At 41.1% G+C, this 21,979-nt stretch overlaps 1 protein-coding gene across 1 annotated transcript in view; it reads left to right on the top strand.

Moving 5' to 3' along the window:
• Positions 1 to 336: 336 nt before the first annotated feature.
• The window catches only part of ccser2a (coiled-coil serine-rich protein 2a), a 37,905-nt gene continuing 16,262 nt past the window's right edge, over positions 337 to 21,979 (top strand). Inside the window, exons 1-7 of the mRNA XM_070916422.1 lie at positions 337 to 1,836; positions 1,928 to 2,133; positions 12,508 to 12,601; positions 15,433 to 15,541; positions 15,672 to 15,852; positions 20,145 to 20,210; positions 20,351 to 20,473. Of these exons, the coding sequence (XP_070772523.1) occupies positions 372 to 1,836; positions 1,928 to 2,133; positions 12,508 to 12,601; positions 15,433 to 15,541; positions 15,672 to 15,852; positions 20,145 to 20,210; positions 20,351 to 20,473 (2,244 nt within the window). The 5' untranslated portion in view covers positions 337 to 371. The remainder of the gene's footprint in view (positions 1,837 to 1,927; positions 2,134 to 12,507; positions 12,602 to 15,432; positions 15,542 to 15,671; positions 15,853 to 20,144; positions 20,211 to 20,350; positions 20,474 to 21,979) is intronic.

Here is a 21,979-nt window from a genome sequence, read left to right as displayed (position 1 = left end):
TTTCAAAGTGTTTTTTGTCATCAACAGGAATAACGTTTAAATTGTGCTCGTATTGTGTATAGAATGATTACTTTGTATTCAAACATAAAGTAAAGGCCGGATAACTCTTCTGGATAGAGTGTGACAGGGTAGGGCACAACATTGGTTTGATTCATTTTTTATATTTCCAGCTTTAGGAAGTATAAGAAAAGCTACACAATGTGGCAGCCGTTGGCATTAACAGAGAGTAACAAAGGACTGAATCAGCCTATAAAGCTATATGCCAGTGTCCCAAGTCAAATAATTTCCACTTAAATCTAATCCTCCTTTCTCTCTATTCTTTCCCCAGTTGTGTGTGATTACATGCTCTTCCATGCCTTTGTTGGCATCTAATGGAAGAAAAAGCACCCATCAGGTCTGCCATGGTATCCAGACTGCCTAAGTTCGGTGGACGCTCCTCGACTGGTGGCGCTAGCCCCTTGTCCAATGGTTCCACACAGCCAGCCACCCCTACCCAGGATGGTAAAACCACTCCCCCAGGAACACGCCCAAATGGCGTGATCCGTGCCTCTCCTTTTTCCCTGAAATGGAAGAGAGATGAGGGGACGACCCCCTCCAGCCCCCCCACCCCCACCAGCCCTGCGGACGGGGGTGAAGACAAGGCTCAGACACAGCTTCCCCCACTGGCAAAGGAGGTAAAGAATGGCTCTCCAGCTACGCCCAAGATGCGGAGGTCAGGTTCTTTGATGGTAGCCATCTCCAGTCCTAAGGCCATCCCCAAGCAATCCTTAAAGATGAGTCCCAAAGAAGGGACCAAGCTTTGCCAAAGCCCACTGAACGGAGGTCCTAAAATGGGCCCTAATGGCTACAGCGTTCCTGCTCGAACGGGGTCAGAGTCCCGCCTTGTGCGGCCAAGGTTAGGTTCAAGCTCTCCCAGAAGCAGCTCTCAAGACAGCCTGTCCCAGTCCAGTGACAGCCTGAAGACCTTGGCTCTGGACAATATGGTGCGTTCAAACAGCTTTACTCATTTCAAGCAGATTCCCTCGCCCACCAGCCAGCCCATGACACGGTCCTTCTCCTTTAACCGGGCTGTGGAGCTAGCCAAGCCTCTGGCAAACACTCAGCTCCGGCCTCCTCGGAGTAGTTTCCTCAAACCCCCTCAGCTGAGCAGTGGAAGAGTGGGTTTAGGACTCGGAGGCCTGAATGGCTGCATTGGAGGTTCAGGAGGTCTAGGTGGAGGACTTGGAGGACTTCAGTACAGCAGAACTCCTGCAACTGCCTCTCTGCCCACCCTCTCAATCCCTTCTGCACCCACTACTCCCAGCGCTCTGAGGAAGCCTCTGCTCCCCAGTTGTGTGCTGACCAAGTCATTGGGCAGCAGTGGTGGGGGGTCTTTGGGCTACCGGCTGGCCCGATCCGGGCAGGCCAAGCAGCAGAAACCTCTTTTTCCAGGTAGGGTTAAGGGGGATATCAGACCTTCAGCTGCTCCTGAATGTGGAGGGCTTTTAGGGAAAGCAATAGACATTGAGCCGACTGGTGAGGCTGATAAAGCAGACTCACACAGTGACAGTGATGGAAGCTCTGGAGATGGAGGAGGAAAAGGAGGAGGAAGTGGTGTGCTTAGGCAGAGCTCTGGCCAGGCAGCAGGCGAGATTCTGGAGGACATGTCCTTATCTTCTGCCTCATCTCTAGACAGAGGCGACAACAGTGAAGAGTTTCTAGATGACTTTGACAGTGTGGGAGATGTGTTAAGTGATGGAGACCTGCCTGACAACAGGAAAACTAGCAGCACTACCCAAACCCGCCTACACAGCTTTCTCAATGAAACCCTTGACTGGGACACTATGGATCTAGCAGGTAAAAAAACTGAATTGAAAGGAAATTCAACCAAATTTTTTTGTTACATTTGTGTCAGTAGTTCAGCCCTAGGTTTATATATCTTCTGCAGGACAAAAAGAAGAAAGCCCTATGCAGGACTCCCAGGGACCACTGGTATTGTCTCCAGAGCAAAGTGATGTCCTTCAGGCTTCATCTGTGGAGCTGTCGCCCTCCAACAGCTCTGGTGGAACCTACATGTGGGATGAGGATGGTCTTGAGCCCTTCGGGGGGCCACATCAGTGTGACAGCTATGATGACTCAGAGCTCAACAGCATGGTGAGTTTCCACTTTCCGGCCTTGATGACGTTTGACATAAATGTGAACAATGCAGAACGCTTGCATTGTAAACGTGTCCTTAAATCGGGCCTTTCTTAAAACAATCTTGCAGAAAACAGTCCTTCAGTGATTAAGTTAACAGTGATAAATATTCAGTTGAGTGCCTAATTCTAAGTATAATTTCTTGATTGTTTATATTGAAATGATAACGAAGTAAGCACTCTTGTTGCCCTGCCAACAAGCCCTCATGCCCTCCACTCCTTCTTGCTTCATGTCAACTGGCAGATTGCTCTGTAGCATATTTCAGAAAGGGAAAGGGATGGAGAGCAGCCAAAACCCTTTAGCAATGATTCGGTTACTAAGGTTAAAAACTTTAGAGAACGCTGCAACAGCTTTAACTGATTGATATTTGGCAAAGAATAGGCTTGTGTGACTGTGAAGTGGGTTTATTTACAAGTACAGTGTTTTTTTTTAAGAGGGAGAGGGTTGAAAGAAATGTTAAGGTTATGACACCTTTAGAGTGGTGTGATGCACATTATACAAATGGACTTACATTATACTAAAATGTCCATGGGCACTACAGACAATATACATTTTTAAAAACATGTACTTAATGTTAGCTTCAGGAGCCAAACCTAGATTATGCTCAATCATACTGCATACTGACTGATAACTGAAAATCCCTATGTGGGTCTACAGTCTATAGTCTGAAGTGATTGCATTTGTTGTGTCACTAATTTCAATGTCCCTTAATAACGGCTTGACCTTATTCAGCTAAAATACTTGAAGCCGTTACCAAGCACATATAGTGTACTTGTAGCCTTTAGGCTATCCTCCTGGTTACCACTTTAGGCCTTTTCAGCATGACGCAGTGTACATGCCTTAGTCCATTAATCAGGTCCACTTTTAAATAATTCCACCTTCCTTTTATAATTAGGGATTAAACGAGCAGAACAACGGCTTAAAAGGAAAGCACAATTGTCTAGAGTTTTGTGCCAGCTCTCACTGCCAGTTTCATGCCAAGGCCTCTCTCTCCCTGAGAGGAATGCTGACCTGGCCACCAACTGTGTGTTAATTGCATTGCTGGCCTTGCTGTGGTTCTCTGTATTCCTGTACCAAGGCACCTGATCTCAGGAATGCCTTAAAAGAGCTTACAGTGAGCTGGATTAGGAATTGTATAATAAGCTTTGTGTGTTTACTACTTTAACCATGTGATTCGACACAAGCTTCAAGTCAATGAAAATAAATTGTTTATTTTACAATGATGGATCTGTAGCAACTACCAAAGCAATAAGAAAAAGAGTCTAATATGTGTGTGTGTCTGCTGTGTGCACGCTCTGTCTGTATGTGTTGATTGGTGCTGTCAGTACAAGGACACGTGCCTTAGCCATGTGTATCTGATTAAGAGTCATTCAGCATGTCTTAAGGAGTGTGTGTGTGTGTGCCCATGTTTGTGTACTAGATTAGCTGAACTGTCATCATGTGAAAGATTTGTTTGATGATTTGAAGGCAAAGTGTTATTGACATTCCATAAAAGCAGGCTGGAGACAACGGTTCAGAATATAGCTTGTGTATTTCGCCATCTCATGGACCAGCTAAATCTACGTACTGTACATGCGTCCAATATTCTAGATAGAAATGCTTAAATCTTAACAGCATTACATCATTAGAGATACAGATTAGAGAATATGAGTCAGTCCTAGAATAAGCATATTCTACTGATTGTGCCACACAGGATCACAAAGAGTTCAGAAGTACAAGATGCTCTTCAGATGAATAGACAACAGTTCTACAGTAGATTAGATTAGGCTATTATCATTGTATAATAACTGTGTAATTATGTAATTATGTAATTGAAGTAATAGGGCAAAATTAGAGAGATGAAAAGTCAAAATCTAATGTTATTCTATTCTACCAGAATAAAGCAGCTACAGGGTTACTAGTTTATATTTAACGAGAGGATTGTGTGTCCCCTGTGTAACTGGAGGCTGTTATTGCATCATTGGCAGCCATCATTCCTTGGCCAATGCAACGAAACCCAACACTGCTAGAAATCTGTGGAGAAACAATTGAATGCATGTTTGCAGCTTTTGTGTAAACCTTCCTTTTTGTGTAACCATCATGTCTCAGTTATAGCTCTACTCTTTCTGACCATATGCAGTGTGGGCAGTAACGTCCCTTAGCGAGGTACGAATCTCTGGTTTGAGAAGAAGGGAATAGTGATAGTGATAGTCACTCTGATGACTGAGTGGGAGCTAGAGATGAGAATGGGAGTAAAGTGGAAAAGGGTAGAACCAGAAAGAGAAAGAGAGAAAGTTAGTGACTGATTGCTCATGTGTGAAGATCAGCCCTATGGGGAATCTGCCTTTGAGGTATTTAACTGAGCCATTTGATTAGAGGAAATGAGCCCACTTACTGTAATTGGATGCACCAAGCTCTCTCTATCCCTCCCCTTTTCCTGCTATTTCCTTTCCATCTGTTTGTGTCTCTCTCTTACTCATTCATCCCTTGTTCACTGAGTAAATCGTTCCTCACAATGAGCAGAAGAAAACCACATATAATCCTGTCACAAAGCAGTGTCTGTGTCCAAAGGGATTACTAATTCTTTTGGATTTATCCTGCATAATCTGTATGGTCTTTAATAACAAAGTTGAGGCATCAAACAGTGTATGTCACAGTCTGTTAGTTAAAGCTTCTTTCTTGGTCTTGTCTAAGAAAGGAAAGCATGTGAAAAATGCTCCTGCTCTGAATTAGATGCTGTAGAAAAAGAAGTGCAGGGTAATTAAGCCCAGTCTTAATATATAAAAAGGCAAGGTGTGCAATCATGGCTCTAAGCAAAACTGATGTTAACAACATTTATGTAGCCAAAACTCTCTCCCTGTGTTTGTCTTGTTGGTATGAGGGAATGGATGAAATATTCCTAGTAGGTTTATTTTGCCATGGCGTGATCAGTCCACTTGGAGGCACTGTGCATCCTTAAGACAACATGGTGTGTGTGTCTGTGCTTGCTAGTGTTCCTATTTTGTGTGTCCCAGTATTTTTCTGGCTATATATGGCTCTATCTGCATTCTTATGCCTCTGTGCAAAATCAAGGAGTGGGCTACCTGAGCTGATAATAACATTCCCATGATGCACCATGCAGCTTGGTACAGTACCAGCTTTACAAAATTGGCATTGTGAAATGGAGGGCCACCTCTCACAATGACTGTTAATGTTTCCCCGTCCTCAGCACAATTCATCATGCAGTGCAACAGGGCACAATTTATATTTAAATGGTTTAAGTATATTGGAGTACTTGAGATTAGTTATTTTATTCTGTTAGACAACTCACAAGCAATCATAAATGTTTAGGAAGGGGAGGAACTGAAGCTGAAACAGTAGGACTTCACACGCTGATAGATATTTTCAGCTATTTACCTGGAGCTGGACACAATATTAGAAACATCTGTGCAGTGTACCACTAACTACGTCTGTGAAGCTTATGATGTTCATTTCTTGTTGAAACTGTGACAGAAGGATGGGATTTGTAGTTTCTTTGGAGTTTTTGTTGTGCTATTGGATTGCTTTATATTGTTAAGATCCTATATTAAGTCCACCTTAGATATAATAAAAATGAATACATTGACCATAGCGAACTATGGCTTCAAAATGACCATAGAGTAGAATCATCATGTCTCTCCCTGATTCTTATCACAGGCATTATTAATACTAACTGTCTCAAATGTAGCATTGTGTGCATTGTAGGGTTATTGGTGTGGTTACGGTACTGCATTACATTATCATCATCATTTATCATTCAATCTTTACATGAAGTCAAAAAAACTTAAAGTTTTAGGTAGGTGTCTTAGAGTTTCCCCCATCAGAAGAAATGTATTTCCCTTGAAATTACAGCGTCCTCCTCACAGCATGACTCCTCGCATTGAAAACTGAATGTTTATCTTTTGCCTCTCAGTTCTTATCATTTCTTCTCTGGGATAGCTGGCTGTTCGTTTGCAATATCCTTTATTTTAGCAGTTTTTTTTCCTCCTCCATTTTGCCTCCCACCCTCTTTTCTCTTTCTGTTTTCCAACCAAACTCCTGGTGGTAATCCTTTGTTTTCTCCCTTTGCTTCCTGAAAGCTGCAGAGTTACCGCTGCCTCTTATCCCTGATTTATTTATTTTGCCTCTAATTTTAGGTCTGTGTGGAGCCTGGTTGAGACAGGTCAATTCATTAGTGTTTAAATGAGTGAGGTGCTTAAGCCTTTTGTCTGCAGAGTGCTTAGCCATTTATGGAACATGCTGTCAGTGAACAAGCTATGCTGTTGCATTAATGAGGCTTATAGCTTACCTGGTTTGTTTGTCTTGATTTTAAATTGACAGCAGCAGCCCTTTAAGGTAAACTATGTTTTGTGTGTTGGTTGTGACGACTGTGGTCTGAGTCATTCCCACAGATACAGCCAATACTTCCATCATCATCCATCATGGCTCCCTTTAGTTTCCGACCACAGCTGTGACCTGCTATTTTACTGCAGATCTTTACCATACTACCTGTTATAACCGCTTTGTCTCTCAACCGGAACTCACATATTGTACATCTTAAATTGGCTGTTTATGGGTCCCTCCTGTGAAAGATGAAGACAATAACATATTAGCTGATAAAAGCAAGACAACTTTTACTGACAAGATTGGGTTGATTAAGTATAATCTGTTTATTGACTATATTTTACTTGCAGTCACACGATTGGCCATGACACACACAGTCTAATTTAACATTTTGCTGTAGCTTTTTGTTGCTTTAATGTTTGCAGCAAAAATAAATGAGAACATTATTAACTTGATTTCTGAGTGTAATCTCAGACTGTAGTTTCATTTTAGACTGGATTTGCAAACATTTATTTTCTAGGTTGTGGATTAATGTCCTGGAGTCAGTTACTAAATGAGTGAAAAAACAAAGAAGGCAGGTTTAACTTTTTTTCTTGTTTGTCTTAATTTGTGTTTTATTTTGGGCTTACCGCCGCCGCCAGACAGTTAATTACTGGGAGAAGTGACACATTGAATGATTTTCAGTTTTTGTATTAAGTTTCTAATGCATAATGCATGTGTCATTATATATGTATATATACCCCTACTTAATAGTAACTTTTTTTTCAGATCCAACACAAACGATAACACAATAATGTATCACTGTGCAAATACTTGGATTGCACTGTAAATTACTTTTCTGAGCAATCATTAGTATTTCCTTATATGACATTTAGTAGCCTATTAATGTTACAGAAAGTGTAGGAGAGGACACTACTTAATACAGTAGATGTATTGCTCACTGTAGCCAGTACTGACATTTGAAGCACTTTCAGATTTCATATGTTTAATTTCTCTCCCCTTCATGTCCAAGTCAACTTGCAGTATTCTCATTTACATTTCATGCTCCTTATGATATTTGAAATTGTGCTAATGTAATTCACTATCTAGTCTTTCATGGATAGTTGGTCTTTTCTTCCTGATGTTCAGCAGTTATACCACCTCTGTCCATTTTGCTCAGGCTTGTATGAAAGGAAAGCTAACTCACCTGTCTTGAGGGACTGTGTAGTTCAGTATACATCTAAATATATACAGATGAAATGAAAAAGAAAGTTTGACTATCAACTGTGGTTTAGAATTTTTATCAGATTTGAACAAAATATTCTTTTGATTCTTGCACAAAAATGTATTATTTCTACTGAGCTTTGGTTTGGTTTTATTTGCAACTATGGGATTTACATCATTGCAAACACAGTTGCTTTTTTAATTTTTTGTAACTTACAGATCAGAAAAACTACAAGAAAATAAAAAAGGTAAATACAATGTATCAAGATCAAATTGAGCAGAGCGCATGTATGTTATATATTATATTTATATATTTCAAAGCAATAAACTACGAAATTAAACTACTTACATTGTTAATACTAATAAAATAAGCTTAGTTTCTTTACGAGTAAGGTTAGTTTTCTGTATGTCGGTACATATACAGCTTTTATTGTCAAAAATACGTACATCTTAAGCCCCAAACGAATGGGAAAAAGCTGGGAAAATAATACAGCTGATTTTAGGGTTATCTAACTCATATTTAGCTCTGCTCTGCAGCTGCCATCACTCATTAAAGAATTTCACTCAGCATGCCTCCTCCGCACTGCCTCTGTGTCTTCCTCTGAGTGTTTGCCTGTGCATATCATAACCCAACAGAAATAGAAAGGATGTTGCCATTTGTAGCTTTTCTTGTCAAATTTGGAGGAGGAAGTAATCAAACTTGAAGCATAACAATAATAACATCTAAAATATCATTACGAGCAGCAGGTGTCATGAAAGTTTCAGTGAGGTGGAGGGTAAATGAATACAGAAGCAGTGAAATTATGACCCTTTACTTTATTACTACTTTAAATTCTACAGCCGGGACTTTAATTCACCTCAACTGAAGAGACAGGTTAGCAATTATTTCTAATTTCCCCTGCTTTGTAAGTGTACTTTATCGTATTTTAGTAAGACACAAATTCAACACTTCCCCTGTGAGTTTCACAGTAAAAGCTGCCTGGAAGGCTTTTACTGTGAAATATCTTCAAGTGTTGAGTTTCATTGTCAGGTACTTACTGTAACCTTGAGAAAGAAAAAAGTAGAATTAATCAGAATTAATATGATAAACAGAGTAATGACAGTGTTGTTGTACCAAAGGAATTCATGCTGTAGAAGTACACAATTTGAATTTGCCATGAGAGCCATTATACAGGAGTACAGTTTTTACTCCATATTTTTCTCCAGCCTTTATTTGACCGGGCAGTATTTCTTTAAATATCTGGGACCTTGCCACTACCAGTCTTTGTTTATTCTTGTCTATTTTGTAGCTGACCTTCCCTTAAATCTTCACGCTCTATACTGAATGTAATCCAAAGGTGAAAGGGAAGAGAGTAAAAGAAGAAAAACATTTTTTTCTCACCATCTCATTAAGGTTTTCTGGTAATCTATAGTTTTCTTTATGAACACCCACAGCTTCCGCTACATACATTTCTCAAACACTCAGAGCTCACAGTAGAAACCTAATTATCCCTGTAAAAGCCAATAAGACCAATAAAGCTTTTATAGTGGGTGTATTAGATTAAGATTATCCTACGTTTGACACATTTTACAATGGTTATATCCAGTGAGACAGATACTGCAAATTTACTTTCTGTTCCAAGGCTGCAAATGAGTAGGGTAAATGGATTACAATGACATCCGGAAACGATGGGGGTAGAGGACATATCCTCCATCAAAACCACCAGCGAGTCCCAAGATATAGAGTATAAAGAATTATACTGTTAAGTAGGGGTGCTAATGTCACACAAGAGATGCATACTCTATGCTATACACTCACATACACACACACACACACACACACACACACACACACACACACACACACACACACAGCAACATAAGCTGAGCACTCGAAACCCAGTCCATTTCTATGTTGGATATTATTTTGTAAAGTATTTGACCTTCGAAAAAAACAATGATCCTGGAAAAAGAAATATGTTATGTTGATCTCCAACCCTCCTCTCTGATAGAGTAGCTCAACTGAAATTTAATTCGAAAACCAAAAAAAAGGTACTGGGTTGAAAAGAGCGACTTACTTCATGTGAGACAAAAAGGAGAAGCGAAAGACAGAGATGTCTGAGAAGAACAGTCAGTCTAAAAATTTCTTCCTGGCATGTATTGATTTTACTCTGTTACCTAACAAAGTTTGTGTTTTTTTTTGAAGTTGTTTGATTGAACTGAAAATAAGCTGCCTACTTTTTGTCTCATTGTGTGCCATGATGCTATTTTACACTCAACCCACGAAAACCCAATTTCTAGCAGAGATTTCAAAAAGATACTCTTGAAGAAAGCAGTGGGTAGAATTAAGGTTTCTGTAATGAGCTTTTATTTCGATTTGCAAGTCTGTAGTGCAGATACCCGGGTCATTTGAGGGTAAACTGTCAGAGTGAGAGAAGTCCAGCCTCAAAACTTTCCCAGTGATTTTGAAAGTTTTAATCAGTGTTTGATCCAGTCGTGTGTGTTGGAAAATTCAGCAGATGTTACGATGGGAGAAGAGAGTGCTGTGAAACAGTATGTTGGAAGACCTTGCCTTGCCTGTTACGATTCTGAATACTGCTCCTGCCGCAGGGTTTGGATTGATGTCTAAGATGGACTGAAAATGTGCATGTCATGTGTCAAATTCATGTTGTGCTACAAGTTAAATCATTATTCCCGTACTGAGAACAAGTACAACTGCTACAATTTAATTGGCTCAAAGCTGCTGTTCAGATGCATTTTAATAATAGTTCACAGCAGCTATTGACTAACATTTGCTGTTATGTCATTTAAGTAATTAGCGTAAGCCCAGAGTGTGATTTGCCCTTGCAAATGACTACTTTGGACTATGTGAAGACTTGTGGACCACAGTGGACATAGACTTCATCCGACATCCACCACTAACATGCGTGCACACAAACTCACTCCCTCACTCCTCTACTGAGATTATCCAGAATATTTCGTGCTCTAAGCTGTTGATAGAGTCCATAGATTCTTTTAGAGGCCTTTTTTCACTTACACACCTAAGTATATGCTTTTGTAATGAGCACAACACAAACACCTCATAGTGCACATCACTACACTGGCTGAGCAAATACAGTGCAAACACTGATGGATGACTTGCAGCTGCTGCTGTTTAGCTGTGTTTGTTGTGTGTTGTGTGCTGCATAGAGGGTGCGAATCTTTTTAACACACAGACAGCTGAAAAGTTCCAGACTTGAAATGTCTGGAGCCAAGGAAGACTGTACTTACACCTCAGTAATGTATCACAGTATTGCAATTTTGATGCCAGTGTGTCGGTAACATTTCACCAGAAGTATGTGAGTGTAAATCTGGCTGCCTGAAAAAGAGAGCATCCCTCCTAGTGAAACTACTCTGGTTATGATGTATTGCTTATCAAATATTTGTCTGACCTCTTGTATTAAAATGTTTATATTCAGAAGGTTGGAGTTATAAGGTTAGAGAGAAGAGAGTAACAGGGCGGAATTGGAAAAGAGAGGCTGAAGTCTGGCAGAACAGATGAGACAGGTTGATTTGTACATGGACTCTTCAAACAAAGATTCCACCCACATCTTGGTCAATAGTATTTTGTGGACTGCAGAAGTAGGTTTTGTTTATTCTATTTCCTTCATTATTCCTTCTTCATTAAGCCTGAAACACTGAGTACCAGTCAGTTATCGTGCAACACATGAGATTTTCTATAATGAGTAATTTTATGCTTGTGTCTTCTAGTCAAAGCCCTGTCAATTTAGTTTCGTGAAGCACAAAATTGCCTTGAAAAATAAAGCTTTGAACTATTGATTCAGTCCTTTGCTTTTGGGTATGCTTTGAATTATTCGGCAGACTGCAGCGCAGCAGTCAGACTAACTGCATATTCTGAGGCTGTTATGAAAGGTGTTTTTGTTGGGTTGTCAAAGTGTTCTGTATTATCATTCATAATTGAGTGATATTTTTCAAGAAGCCTGTTCTGTTATCTGTGTCTTGATGTATGGAGTGAGAGAATCATGTGAAACACTATCACAGAAAAAGTAATTAATAATATAACAATAAAATCTTATGGTTAATGACAAAATGAATGACAGGGAATGAAAAAAACACAACATAGAAAATGAATGTACAAATGTCATAATGAAATTAAAAACATGATCCATAATAATTGCAAGAGTACAGAATGACATTCTATTCTACGTGATGTGTCAGAAAGTTTTCGTCACGAAGGCATTCATGGTGTGATTGGATAACATTACATTGTAGAGCTGTTATTGTGTCCGTTTCCTGTACATTTATGTAGCCACACAAATTACATGATAAAGAATGAATAAGAATACTATATATCATATCATAAATGAATCCTTAAGTGCTACAATTTAAAGGTTTTTATATCTCATAATATATACTGGTGTATAGCAACAAAAAAGCTGCTTTGGTGCTGTTGGCAGACATTGCTAATGCCAGACTGAGGACAGACGGATCTGGATTTATGTCAAAACAAAATTTAACAGGGGTATGTGAACATTCATTTCTGGCTAATTGGAGGAGTGGGAATTAGGTTTATTTACACGCAAACGATTTCAAAATGATGTGTCACTCAAAAATGGGTTTTCGCAGACAAAGACTGCATCTGTACATGTGTGCTTTTGTGCATTGTGCCTTTTTTGTTTCTGAATCTATGCAGAGTTACATGTGTCAGGCCTCTGATGTCTAGATATTTCTCTCCCAGCAGTTGGTCTTACAGAGCTAAAGCACTTAAAAGTGATATAATGACTCTAATGCACTCATAATGTGCCTATAATGTACACCTGTGATTTTCAGGATATCCTGAACAACCTGGACCCTCCAGGAACCGGAGAGTTGGACGATGATGACCTCATGCTGGATGTGGACCTCCCAGAGGATGGCTTGCATGGTCAGCACACACATACACACACACACACACACACACACACACACACACACACACACACACACACAAACACTATATGTAATTGTAGTTACCCTACACCGAATTTAAATTTGTGAGGTTATTCTATGGCCATGACAAATGCTTCAGTTTCATTGGCTGGAGGTTGTCCATTATTTTCATATAAGTGAACACCTCCAGCAAAACTGTTTTGATCATAATTGTAAATTAATGCATTACCAAGGTCTGAGCATTCTATTTCCAGCAATATCCTTTTATGGCATATAATGGCTTGAATAAATTGAGTCCTGCTTTGCCTTGGGTGAAGATTTGCTTCTGCATCATCCATAAAAATCATTTACTGGACACCTTGTTGCCTATTATGTGCTGTTACTCTTTTAATATTTGGTTGCTGAAGAGTTATTAAATTACAACTCCACCACTGCCACACAACTGGCCTTGAGTGACAGCTAGGCAGCTGACTTGGAGAGGTATTCAGCCAGCTGAAACAGAGCCTGTCTGGCTCTGTTTATATGAACAGATGCTTATACAGACTTAGTAGGAGCAGAGTTTGCATTTGATTGTCTTGACAACAGCAGTATGGTGGTGGCATGATTAGTTTAATAGCTTACTATTCCATATTACACCACCTACTCCCACCCTGATATCATATCTATTGAAGTCTCAGGAGTGTTCTCTGTCACCCATTTTCACTTTGTAAATGTAATCAATTACCAATCAGTAAAATGGCTTCTTTGTCGGTGTTAAAGGTAATCAGGTCACATTATTACCACATAATAATAGTGTTGACAACGTTATTATCAGATAGTGTGTGTCACATGTGAGGAGAGAAAGGGAGGGGGAAAAGAGGGTTGTGGAATATTGACCTCATCTTTAATGAAATATAGTTAATGTATTGGAAGTGAATTTTCCCTTGTCAGTCCTGAAGCCAGCCCAGTCATAGTCCTGTTCATGGATAATGTGTTCAATGCACTATGTCTGATGTGGAGTGACTCTGACAGGCTTGGTATGTACAAAGAAGCATCACAAGACGTATGCTCCCATGTCCATATACAAGCATATATGCGCTATAACCACTTGGCTACCAAGGCGCTCCGGAGAGGTTCTAATATTTAGTCTATCCCCTTTGATCTTAACTATAGCCTCCAAGATGCCCATGAAGTTGAATCAACTCCTCTCTAAAACAGCTTCAACAAAAACTGAATATTACAACCTTCATGAAAGTAGAATTTATTACAGGCCTGTTGTATTAGACTGCGTTAGTTTTAGCAAGTTGTACCTAATAAACCTTCAACTGGGTATAAACTACTGAGGCAGCTTTACAGCCCTTATATCATTCTTTCGTCTGTAAACAGTGATCTCCTTGTTTTTGAGAGACGAGAGACAGAGAGAGGGAGAGGAATGTTCACTCTAGTGGAATGCGAATTGGAGTGTCGTCCCTTCCTACTCCATTTCGGGAAGCAGCTATATTTATAGCACTCTATGTCATGGCTAGAGCTAGTGTTAAAACAGGCAGAGTGAAAGCAAGACAGGCTGAAGTGTCCAGTTAGACCCAGCCCACAGGGCAGGCCCTGAGATGTGGGATAGGGAAGGGTGTTTCATCCCTCCCAAAGACACACTGACTGCCACCGAACAGGAAGAAGGAAAGTGGAGAAGAGGGATAAAAAAAAAAAAAAAAAAGGGTCCCATGACAGAAGAGAGGCCCCAGCTTTTCTCCCTTGCCTGCCTCAGTTTGGACACAAACCAGTCACCTCAGCTGCTCTCTCACCAACACCACAGTCATCTCTCCCCAGTTCCAGTTCCTAGGGAGTTCCCAGAAAAACAACACTGTCAACAAAGACAGAACCAGGCAGGGTGGGAGCTGGGTTGACTTTCTCTCTCTGGCCCTTTAATGCTCACCAGCTGACTGGACACGGAGTCATTTCTCTTCACTCTCCGTCTGAGTTTCTCTGCCTTTATGGATTGTTTTTCCCAAGTTGGAATATATTCTGATTGTTTTACTTTTTAGAGGACTTTTTTTCTGAGCTGAAAAGGAGTTATAGGGAGCGCTCAAGTTTCCTGGAATGTAACAGTTCAGAATGAAACAAGCTGCCTGCTCCTGTGCTATGTGGTGACACTCAGGGTAAAGTATTTTAACCACCACAACTGCATTCCTTGGATTGGGTCTTTCAATTTACCAATATTTCTTTTTTCTCTTTCTCCCTTTTCTGTCAGTCCAAAGACTATTTGGCATATAGAAAGTCAAGGGTCCTTTTGATTTCCTGGGGGTCGCGCTCTGTTAGTTGTCAATTTTGTCACGGCCATGGTTCATTTCACAGCTTTATGCTATTGAGTGTTGCCAAACACTGTGACCTTTTACCTCCTTGAAAATGAAATGGCCTGTCACTGTGTGTGTGAGCGTATGTTTGCATTTGATGGTGGAAACAGTTGCAAGAAATAGAGAATGAGATGGATCAGATCATGATTTATATGCAGATATTTGAAATATACACAGCAGATATAGATTTGTTTGTGTGTGTGTGTGTATGTATGTGTGTATCTTAGAGTGGTTGCTAAAGACTGGCAGAGAAAAATAAATTTGAACCTTTTGCAAAATACTGCTCATCTTCAACCACAGCATGTACTAGTTTCACTCCAACAAATAACAGCAGATACAGAAGTGGTTTTCTGGAAATTGTATTCTTTGCATCTATACTGCATCTACAGCATAAATCACAAACACTGGCTTTATAAATTTCAGGTCAGATACCACCCGGAATATGCTCTTTTATCTCTCACTTGCATCATCTCTTTTTCTCTAAATTCTCCTTGTATAGACGCAGGCAGGATGTCCCACATTGAGCGCTCAGAGAGGGCCGGTCGGCAGGGTCAGCGGCGTAAACACCACCGCTGGAGTGGACCAGATCCCTTCCACAGTGATAGCAGGTAGGTTAGGCTTGAAAGATAAAAAAGAACACAATAAAAAAACAATAAAACCATCATCTTTCAGTTTTTCTGTCTGCTCGACCCTCTGTGACTGTTTTTCTCTCTCTTGGGCTATTTGTCTTTATCTCAGGCCCCATGTCTTCCAGCACTATGATGGTCTCAAGGCTTCAAGGATCTCGTCACGGCCCGTCCCCTCCGAAGGCAGGCAGCATGGCTACATGACGATGCTGGATGAACTCACACTTGGACACATGACTCAGGACTGCAGCTCCCTCAAGAACCAGCTGCTCAGGCTCAAAACATTACTACAGGTTCGACCCACATTTGCTAAAAGATGTGAATGAAACACAAATCCTTATGCTTGCATGTACCAAAACTTGCACACATATACATGCACACAATGTACTACAGGACAGCAACACATACATATGTTAAGCAAGTCCATGCATATATGTGTTCAGTTTGTCATCTTTCTAATGCTGTTGCCCTTTGAATAAGCCACACACAAATATCATTTAGATCATGTCACCACTCCCAGGGTTTTATTTTGGTCTTATAATTAGGCCTCATACTGTGAACTGTCAGGGTTTTTGGTTTGATTTCCGCTGCTGTTTTAATTAATTAAATACAGCTTTATATTAGTTTGCTCGAGGGTTAGTTTGAATAATCTTCTTAGGAGTACACTGTGGCTGCATCAGTGTCCTCAGGTGTTCAGCATGAGGGACATGAAAAGCATTTTCTAACAAAACTGAACTAAGCTGGTTTTAATTGTTAATGTGGTTCCACTTTAAGTTTATTAACGTTTTTAAATGTTTAATTACATCGGTTTAATAAATCAATAAGTCATCACACAGTGCTGCTGCACTGTACTGATACTGTATATCAACAAAGAAAGAGCTTAAGACAGATGTTTATAGGTAAAGAGATAGGGAAGTCTTTGTGGTTTTAATGTGCTGTACCACTCTCTCAGCAGTTTTTTTTTCAAGTTATTCGATCCTTCTCCTCAAATGCACAGGATGTGATTTGTGTTGTGCATTTGTGCTTGCACTTTTACATGTAGATCTCTGTGCTCCTGTGACACTGATGACTTAATAGATCTTTCTGTCAGTACGTCAGTTTTGAAAAATCCATTTAATGGGAAGAAGAGAGGGTGACAGGGAATGCGAAGAAAGAAATCAAAGATGTCAGCTATAGAAATGTGCACTTACATATTAGATGAACACACAAAACCCACACTCCTACAAAACACACAACCCCATCAAGGAAACTGCTGAAATGCACAGAGGCACAAGCACTTCATACTCCGTAAAATGAAATGATCTTGAATGCCTTGACTCAATTTACCCTCTACAGCACAAAAGTGATATTTGCGTTTGCATTTAAATCAAATGTCTCCTTCAGATGTGTTCATTGTGCTCACTGCAATTAGTCGAACACTTTGGCTGTATAGCCTCAAGAGGGAAAATATTTCTGTTGGCCCATTAGTAACGCTGTTCTTAATTGTGTTTTTTTTTAGGATGATGTTGGGCTTAAGGCAGCGACTGTAACATGAGCCTCTAGCCTTGCTGAATCCTAATTGATCTTTGCTTTTTTTTTTGTGCTAACTGTCAGATGCTGGTTCTAACGGAATTAATGTGCCTGACCTGAATGAGGAGCAGCTGGAATGTAGTGTTGAAATTAAATTAATATTTCAATAGTTGACTGAGTAGCTATCAACAACATTTGCCAATGTTCCACAAAATGAAAGCGCAGTTAATTTTATAATTAGTAAAAATTCCAATATTTGCTAGTTACAACTTTTCAAATGAGAGGATTCACTTTCTTTTTTTTCCCACAAGGTCATTGTAAATTGAATATATTTTTGTGACTCTTGACCAGATAAAATGTGCAATTTCAAGACATACTTTTGGGCTCTGATGACCTGTGATTGGCATTTGTCATTATTTTTTACATTTTAAATACTAATTACTTAATCAAACAGTAATTTCGTCCAAGATGGCCGCGGATGGCTGCCTCGGTCTGTTGGAGCGCATTGTTTTGCCTTGTTTTGTTTGTAAACAGTGTTTTTTGTTTTGGTTCACGGAGCTCTTTCACCAGAGAAGAGCTCATAAACATCAGGGGAACAACTCCAGTGGATTTGTTTCCCGAATTTCTTGCACCTTTAACTGTTTTATGGGACATTCTGGTCAAAGGTGCTCTCACCTTTGCAGCTCTACGTCGACGTAGAGGGAAACGTGCCGGTGCGCTCGTGCGTCTTCGCTGGCGAGGACAACGCACACCGCTACCCGGAATATTTCTCTCTAACGTGCGCTCACCGGGGAATAAGATGGACGAACTCCAGCTACTGATGAGGAGAAACAAGGACTTTTATTCATCTGCTGTTTTGTGCTTCACGGAGACATGGCTGGGGGAAAGAACTCCCGACGCGGCGCTGCAGCTGGACGGATTCCAGCTACTCCGAGCGGACCGCGACGCGCACCTCTCTGGCAAAACAAAGGGTGGAGGTATTTGTTTTTACATCAACAGCATCTGGTGTAACGACGTGACAGTGATCCGACGGCATTGCTCTCCTTCCCTGGAAAGCTTTTTCATAAACTGTAAACCTTACTACTCCCCCCGTGAGTTCGCTTCATTCATTCTGGTCGGTGTTTACATTCCACCGGAGGCCAAAGTGCAGGACGCACAGCGCGCACTCGCCGACCAGATACTGGAAACGGAGCAGACCAACCCGGACTCCTTAGTTATTGTCCTCGGTGACTTTAACAAAGGTAACCTCAGACATGAACTCCCAAAATACAAACAGTTTATTAAGTGCCCCACCAGGGAGGGGAACACTCTGGATCACTGTTACACCACAGTCAGTAACGCTTTTCACGCCGTCACCCGCGCTGCACTGGGACACTCTGACCACGACGCATACAGGCAGAAATTAAAACTTTCTAAGCCTGTTGTGAGAACTTCGAAGAAGTGGACCAGTGAAGCTGCAGAGGACCTGAAGGTGTGTTTGGACTGTATTGACTGGGATGTTTTCAGGACTGCTACCAACAGTCTGGATGAGTACACAGAGGCTGTGACTTCATGACTGTACTCAGAGAGACTACAAGACCAGTTCTCCTCCAACGACTCTGCTTCTGTGTGGAGGGGGCTCAGGCAGATCACCAACTACAAGCCAAGAGCCCCCAACTCTGCTAACGACCGACGCCTCGCCAACAGCCTCAACGACTTCTACTGTCAAGCTCCTGAAGTTCGCGGACGACACCACCCTCATCGGACTCATCTCTGGAGAGTCTGCCTACAGGTGGGAGATTGACCATCTGGTGACCTGGTGCAACAACAACAACCTGGAGCTTAACGCTTCAAAGACAGTGGAGATGGTTGTAGACTTCAGGAAGAGCGCAGCCCCACCTGCCCCCATCACCCTGTGTGACTCTCCAGTGGACACTGTGGAGTCCTTCCGTTTCCTGGGCTCCATCATCAGCCAGGACCTCCGGTGGGAGCTGAACATCAGCTCCCTCATCAAGAAAGCCCAACAGAGGATGTACTTCCTGAGGCAGCTGAGGAAGTTTAACCTGCCACAAACAATGCTGGTTCACTTCTACACCGCCATCATACAGTCCATCCTCACCTCCTCCATCACTGTCTGGTACGCTGCTGCCTCCACCAAGGACAGACGCAGACTGCAGCGTATCATCCGCTCTGCAGAGAGGGTGATCGGCTGCAACCTCCCATCTCTTCAGGACCTGTACTCCTCCAGGACCCTGAGGAGAGCAGGGAAGATCGCTGCTGACCCCTCCCACCCCGGACACCATCTGTTCGACCCCCTCCCCTCTGGCAGGAGCCTGCATCAGGACCAAAACCTCCCGCCACAAAAACAGTTTCTTCCCCTCTGCAGTCAACCTGACGAACTTACATTGACCCCCCTCCCCCCGAACACAAACACTACTTATACGTTATATTAACGTACATCACCCCTTTCTCCCCTGCGTTACATTAACGCACCCACCCCCTACTGGACACTTTACCTGGACACTTTACTTTATTCTGGTCACTGCACTGTTGTTATTTATCTTATCTTATTTTTATTTTTATTCTTATTCTTATTTTAGCTTTTATATTCTACTTATTTGTTATCAAAACAATAGCACCTTCAGACCACAGCAAATTCCTTGTAATGTATGTTACTTGTCAATAAACAGTTTCTGATTCTGATTCTGATTCTGAATTGGGAAAATAATAAAAGAATGTAGGTAGAGTGTTGCACTAAATATTCTACAAGATTAAATCTGGCCCTGCTTTGGGAAAAAAAATACACCAGTGCTGCATTTCATAAGCAGCCTCTAAAGTGAGGAAAGGAATTGAATGTATTGAATTGAATGTTCAAAAACATACTCAGCAACTCTGCCTCAGGTATCTAACATTGGTGGCTGACAGTTCAGGGTCAGCAAAGCCTATGTGCTTAAGAGTGAACTTATTCCACTGTAGTGAAATTTTGCTCTTGAAGCATGCCTAAGGCAGTTGTGATTGATCCAGCTCACTATGTACTCTGTGTTTGTGTTTGTGTGCCTGCTCCTGTGCACGCACCTGTGTGTTTGTTTGTTTCCAGCTTGAGGATACAGACGCTCCAGCAGATCTTCCTGAGGAGATTGAAGAAAATACCACTGCATCACAGGTAAGGAACTTTACCTTAGATTTATAGCGGTGATCGATTGGATATGCTGTATATACATATTTTTTTTCTCTCTCAATTTTTCAACCAAGGTAGTCCGCTACAACCTTCAGTAAACTGTATGTGTGTGTGTGTGTTTTCAGTTGGAGGAGCTGATTAAGGAAGTGCAGGTGCTCAGAGAGGAGCTGAGGAGTCGAGACAAGACCATTGCTCAGCTCACATTGCAGTGTCAACAGCTACAACAACAACATCAGCGGGAACAAATGGTGAGTTGATGTGAACAGGACTGATACAAGTGAAGAGTCTGAAAAGGGGACTGTGTACTATATGGGGAGAAATATAGTTACAGTGTAACCATTCAATTCCAGGAATATATTGTCCTCCTGCCTTATGTTTGTCACTGAAGGTCACGCGCCTCCAATAAACCTTTACAGGTGATGGATCAAAAAAAACAAATTGAAGGCAAAAGTCAGACAATAGATACACACACTGTACTGATAGCTCTCAGCACATTTGACAATTGCCAAATAGGTTTGACAATGCCTGGCAAAGATCTCTGTTGGATTGAAACATTGCTCAGTTAAATTAAATTTGCTGGGAGCTATCAGCACATTGTGCAGATCTTTTGTCTGACTCTGACAGAAATCACACTAGACGGTTGATCTTTTTATTTAGGTACAGCGTGTGAGTTATTTCTGCTGTTGATGTCTGTTTTTTGATGCTTTAAAGTACAAATCACACATTCACCTCAAAGGGCAACAAATTACACCCTCTATCCTAAGACCCTTGACTTTGATAAGGAAAAAAAGGGAGAAACCTCAGAAAGAGCAAAAGAGGAGGGATCCCTCTGTGAGATAGGACAGACATGCAATTAGAGTTGTATATACAGAGTAGACAGAAAGAACAATAGTGAAATTACAATATGGAGAAACAAAATGACAATATTAGATGAATTATGTGCAAGCATATATGAAGAATGTGGATCAGACAAGGCCTGGAAAATTGACACAAATGCATGGTTTGGACTTTATGTTACCTCGAAATAATGTATATTTTCTGTTATGAAGTGCTGTTCAAGGAGCTCCAGCGTTGGAAAAATAGCAGCACCCTTTATGATAAGATGCAAAGGTATATCAAGTATCAACGTTTGTACACTGTGAATGTCAGTGCAACATGTACAACATTAATACAGGCTCATCTTCAGCTGAGTATTACAGGATCTAGGTGTGTGTTCCTTGAGCACGTATAAACAGGGCTACAATAGCTCCAGCGGTCATGTTTACTGATTGCTTTAATGTAGCTTTCATGTGCTTCAAGCATGAAGCTTCTCTTCTAGTAGTTCACCTCCTTGACACCAATTTCCTTGACAGATCTGAGATAGTTAAATGTCTGGGCACTGCTACTGCCTTCCATTATCTTTTGTTTACACCAGGTTAACAAAGAGAAAGATATTGACGTCAGTGAAGACACACTGTAGTAGCCTTCATCGTAGGTGGGAGTTCAGTTTCTGCTCGGTATGTTGCTACATGCACTCTAGTGCGTGTACTCTCTTGGTTATGACTGCCTACCAATAACCTTTGTTCTGTTCGCTTTTAGCTGGCTTCGTCTGCTCTCTAACATTCATTAGTGTCTTGACCAGGCTCCCTTGTTAGCCAAACAACCGTATGCTTGGCTGACATTATTCAAATCCCTACCGTATCAAGAAATACCAAAATGTCAAAGCGAGGCCTGTCCGCCAGCCTTCCTGCCGCATGCTATCCCTCCAATTAGAA

This window comes from Enoplosus armatus, chromosome 12 (genome assembly GCF_043641665.1).
Source record: "Enoplosus armatus isolate fEnoArm2 chromosome 12, fEnoArm2.hap1, whole genome shotgun sequence".
Classification (NCBI taxonomy): Eukaryota; Metazoa; Chordata; class Actinopteri; order Centrarchiformes; family Enoplosidae; genus Enoplosus; species Enoplosus armatus.
Note: the sequence above shows the minus strand (reverse complement) of the source record. Positions and strands in the feature narration are given on the sequence as shown.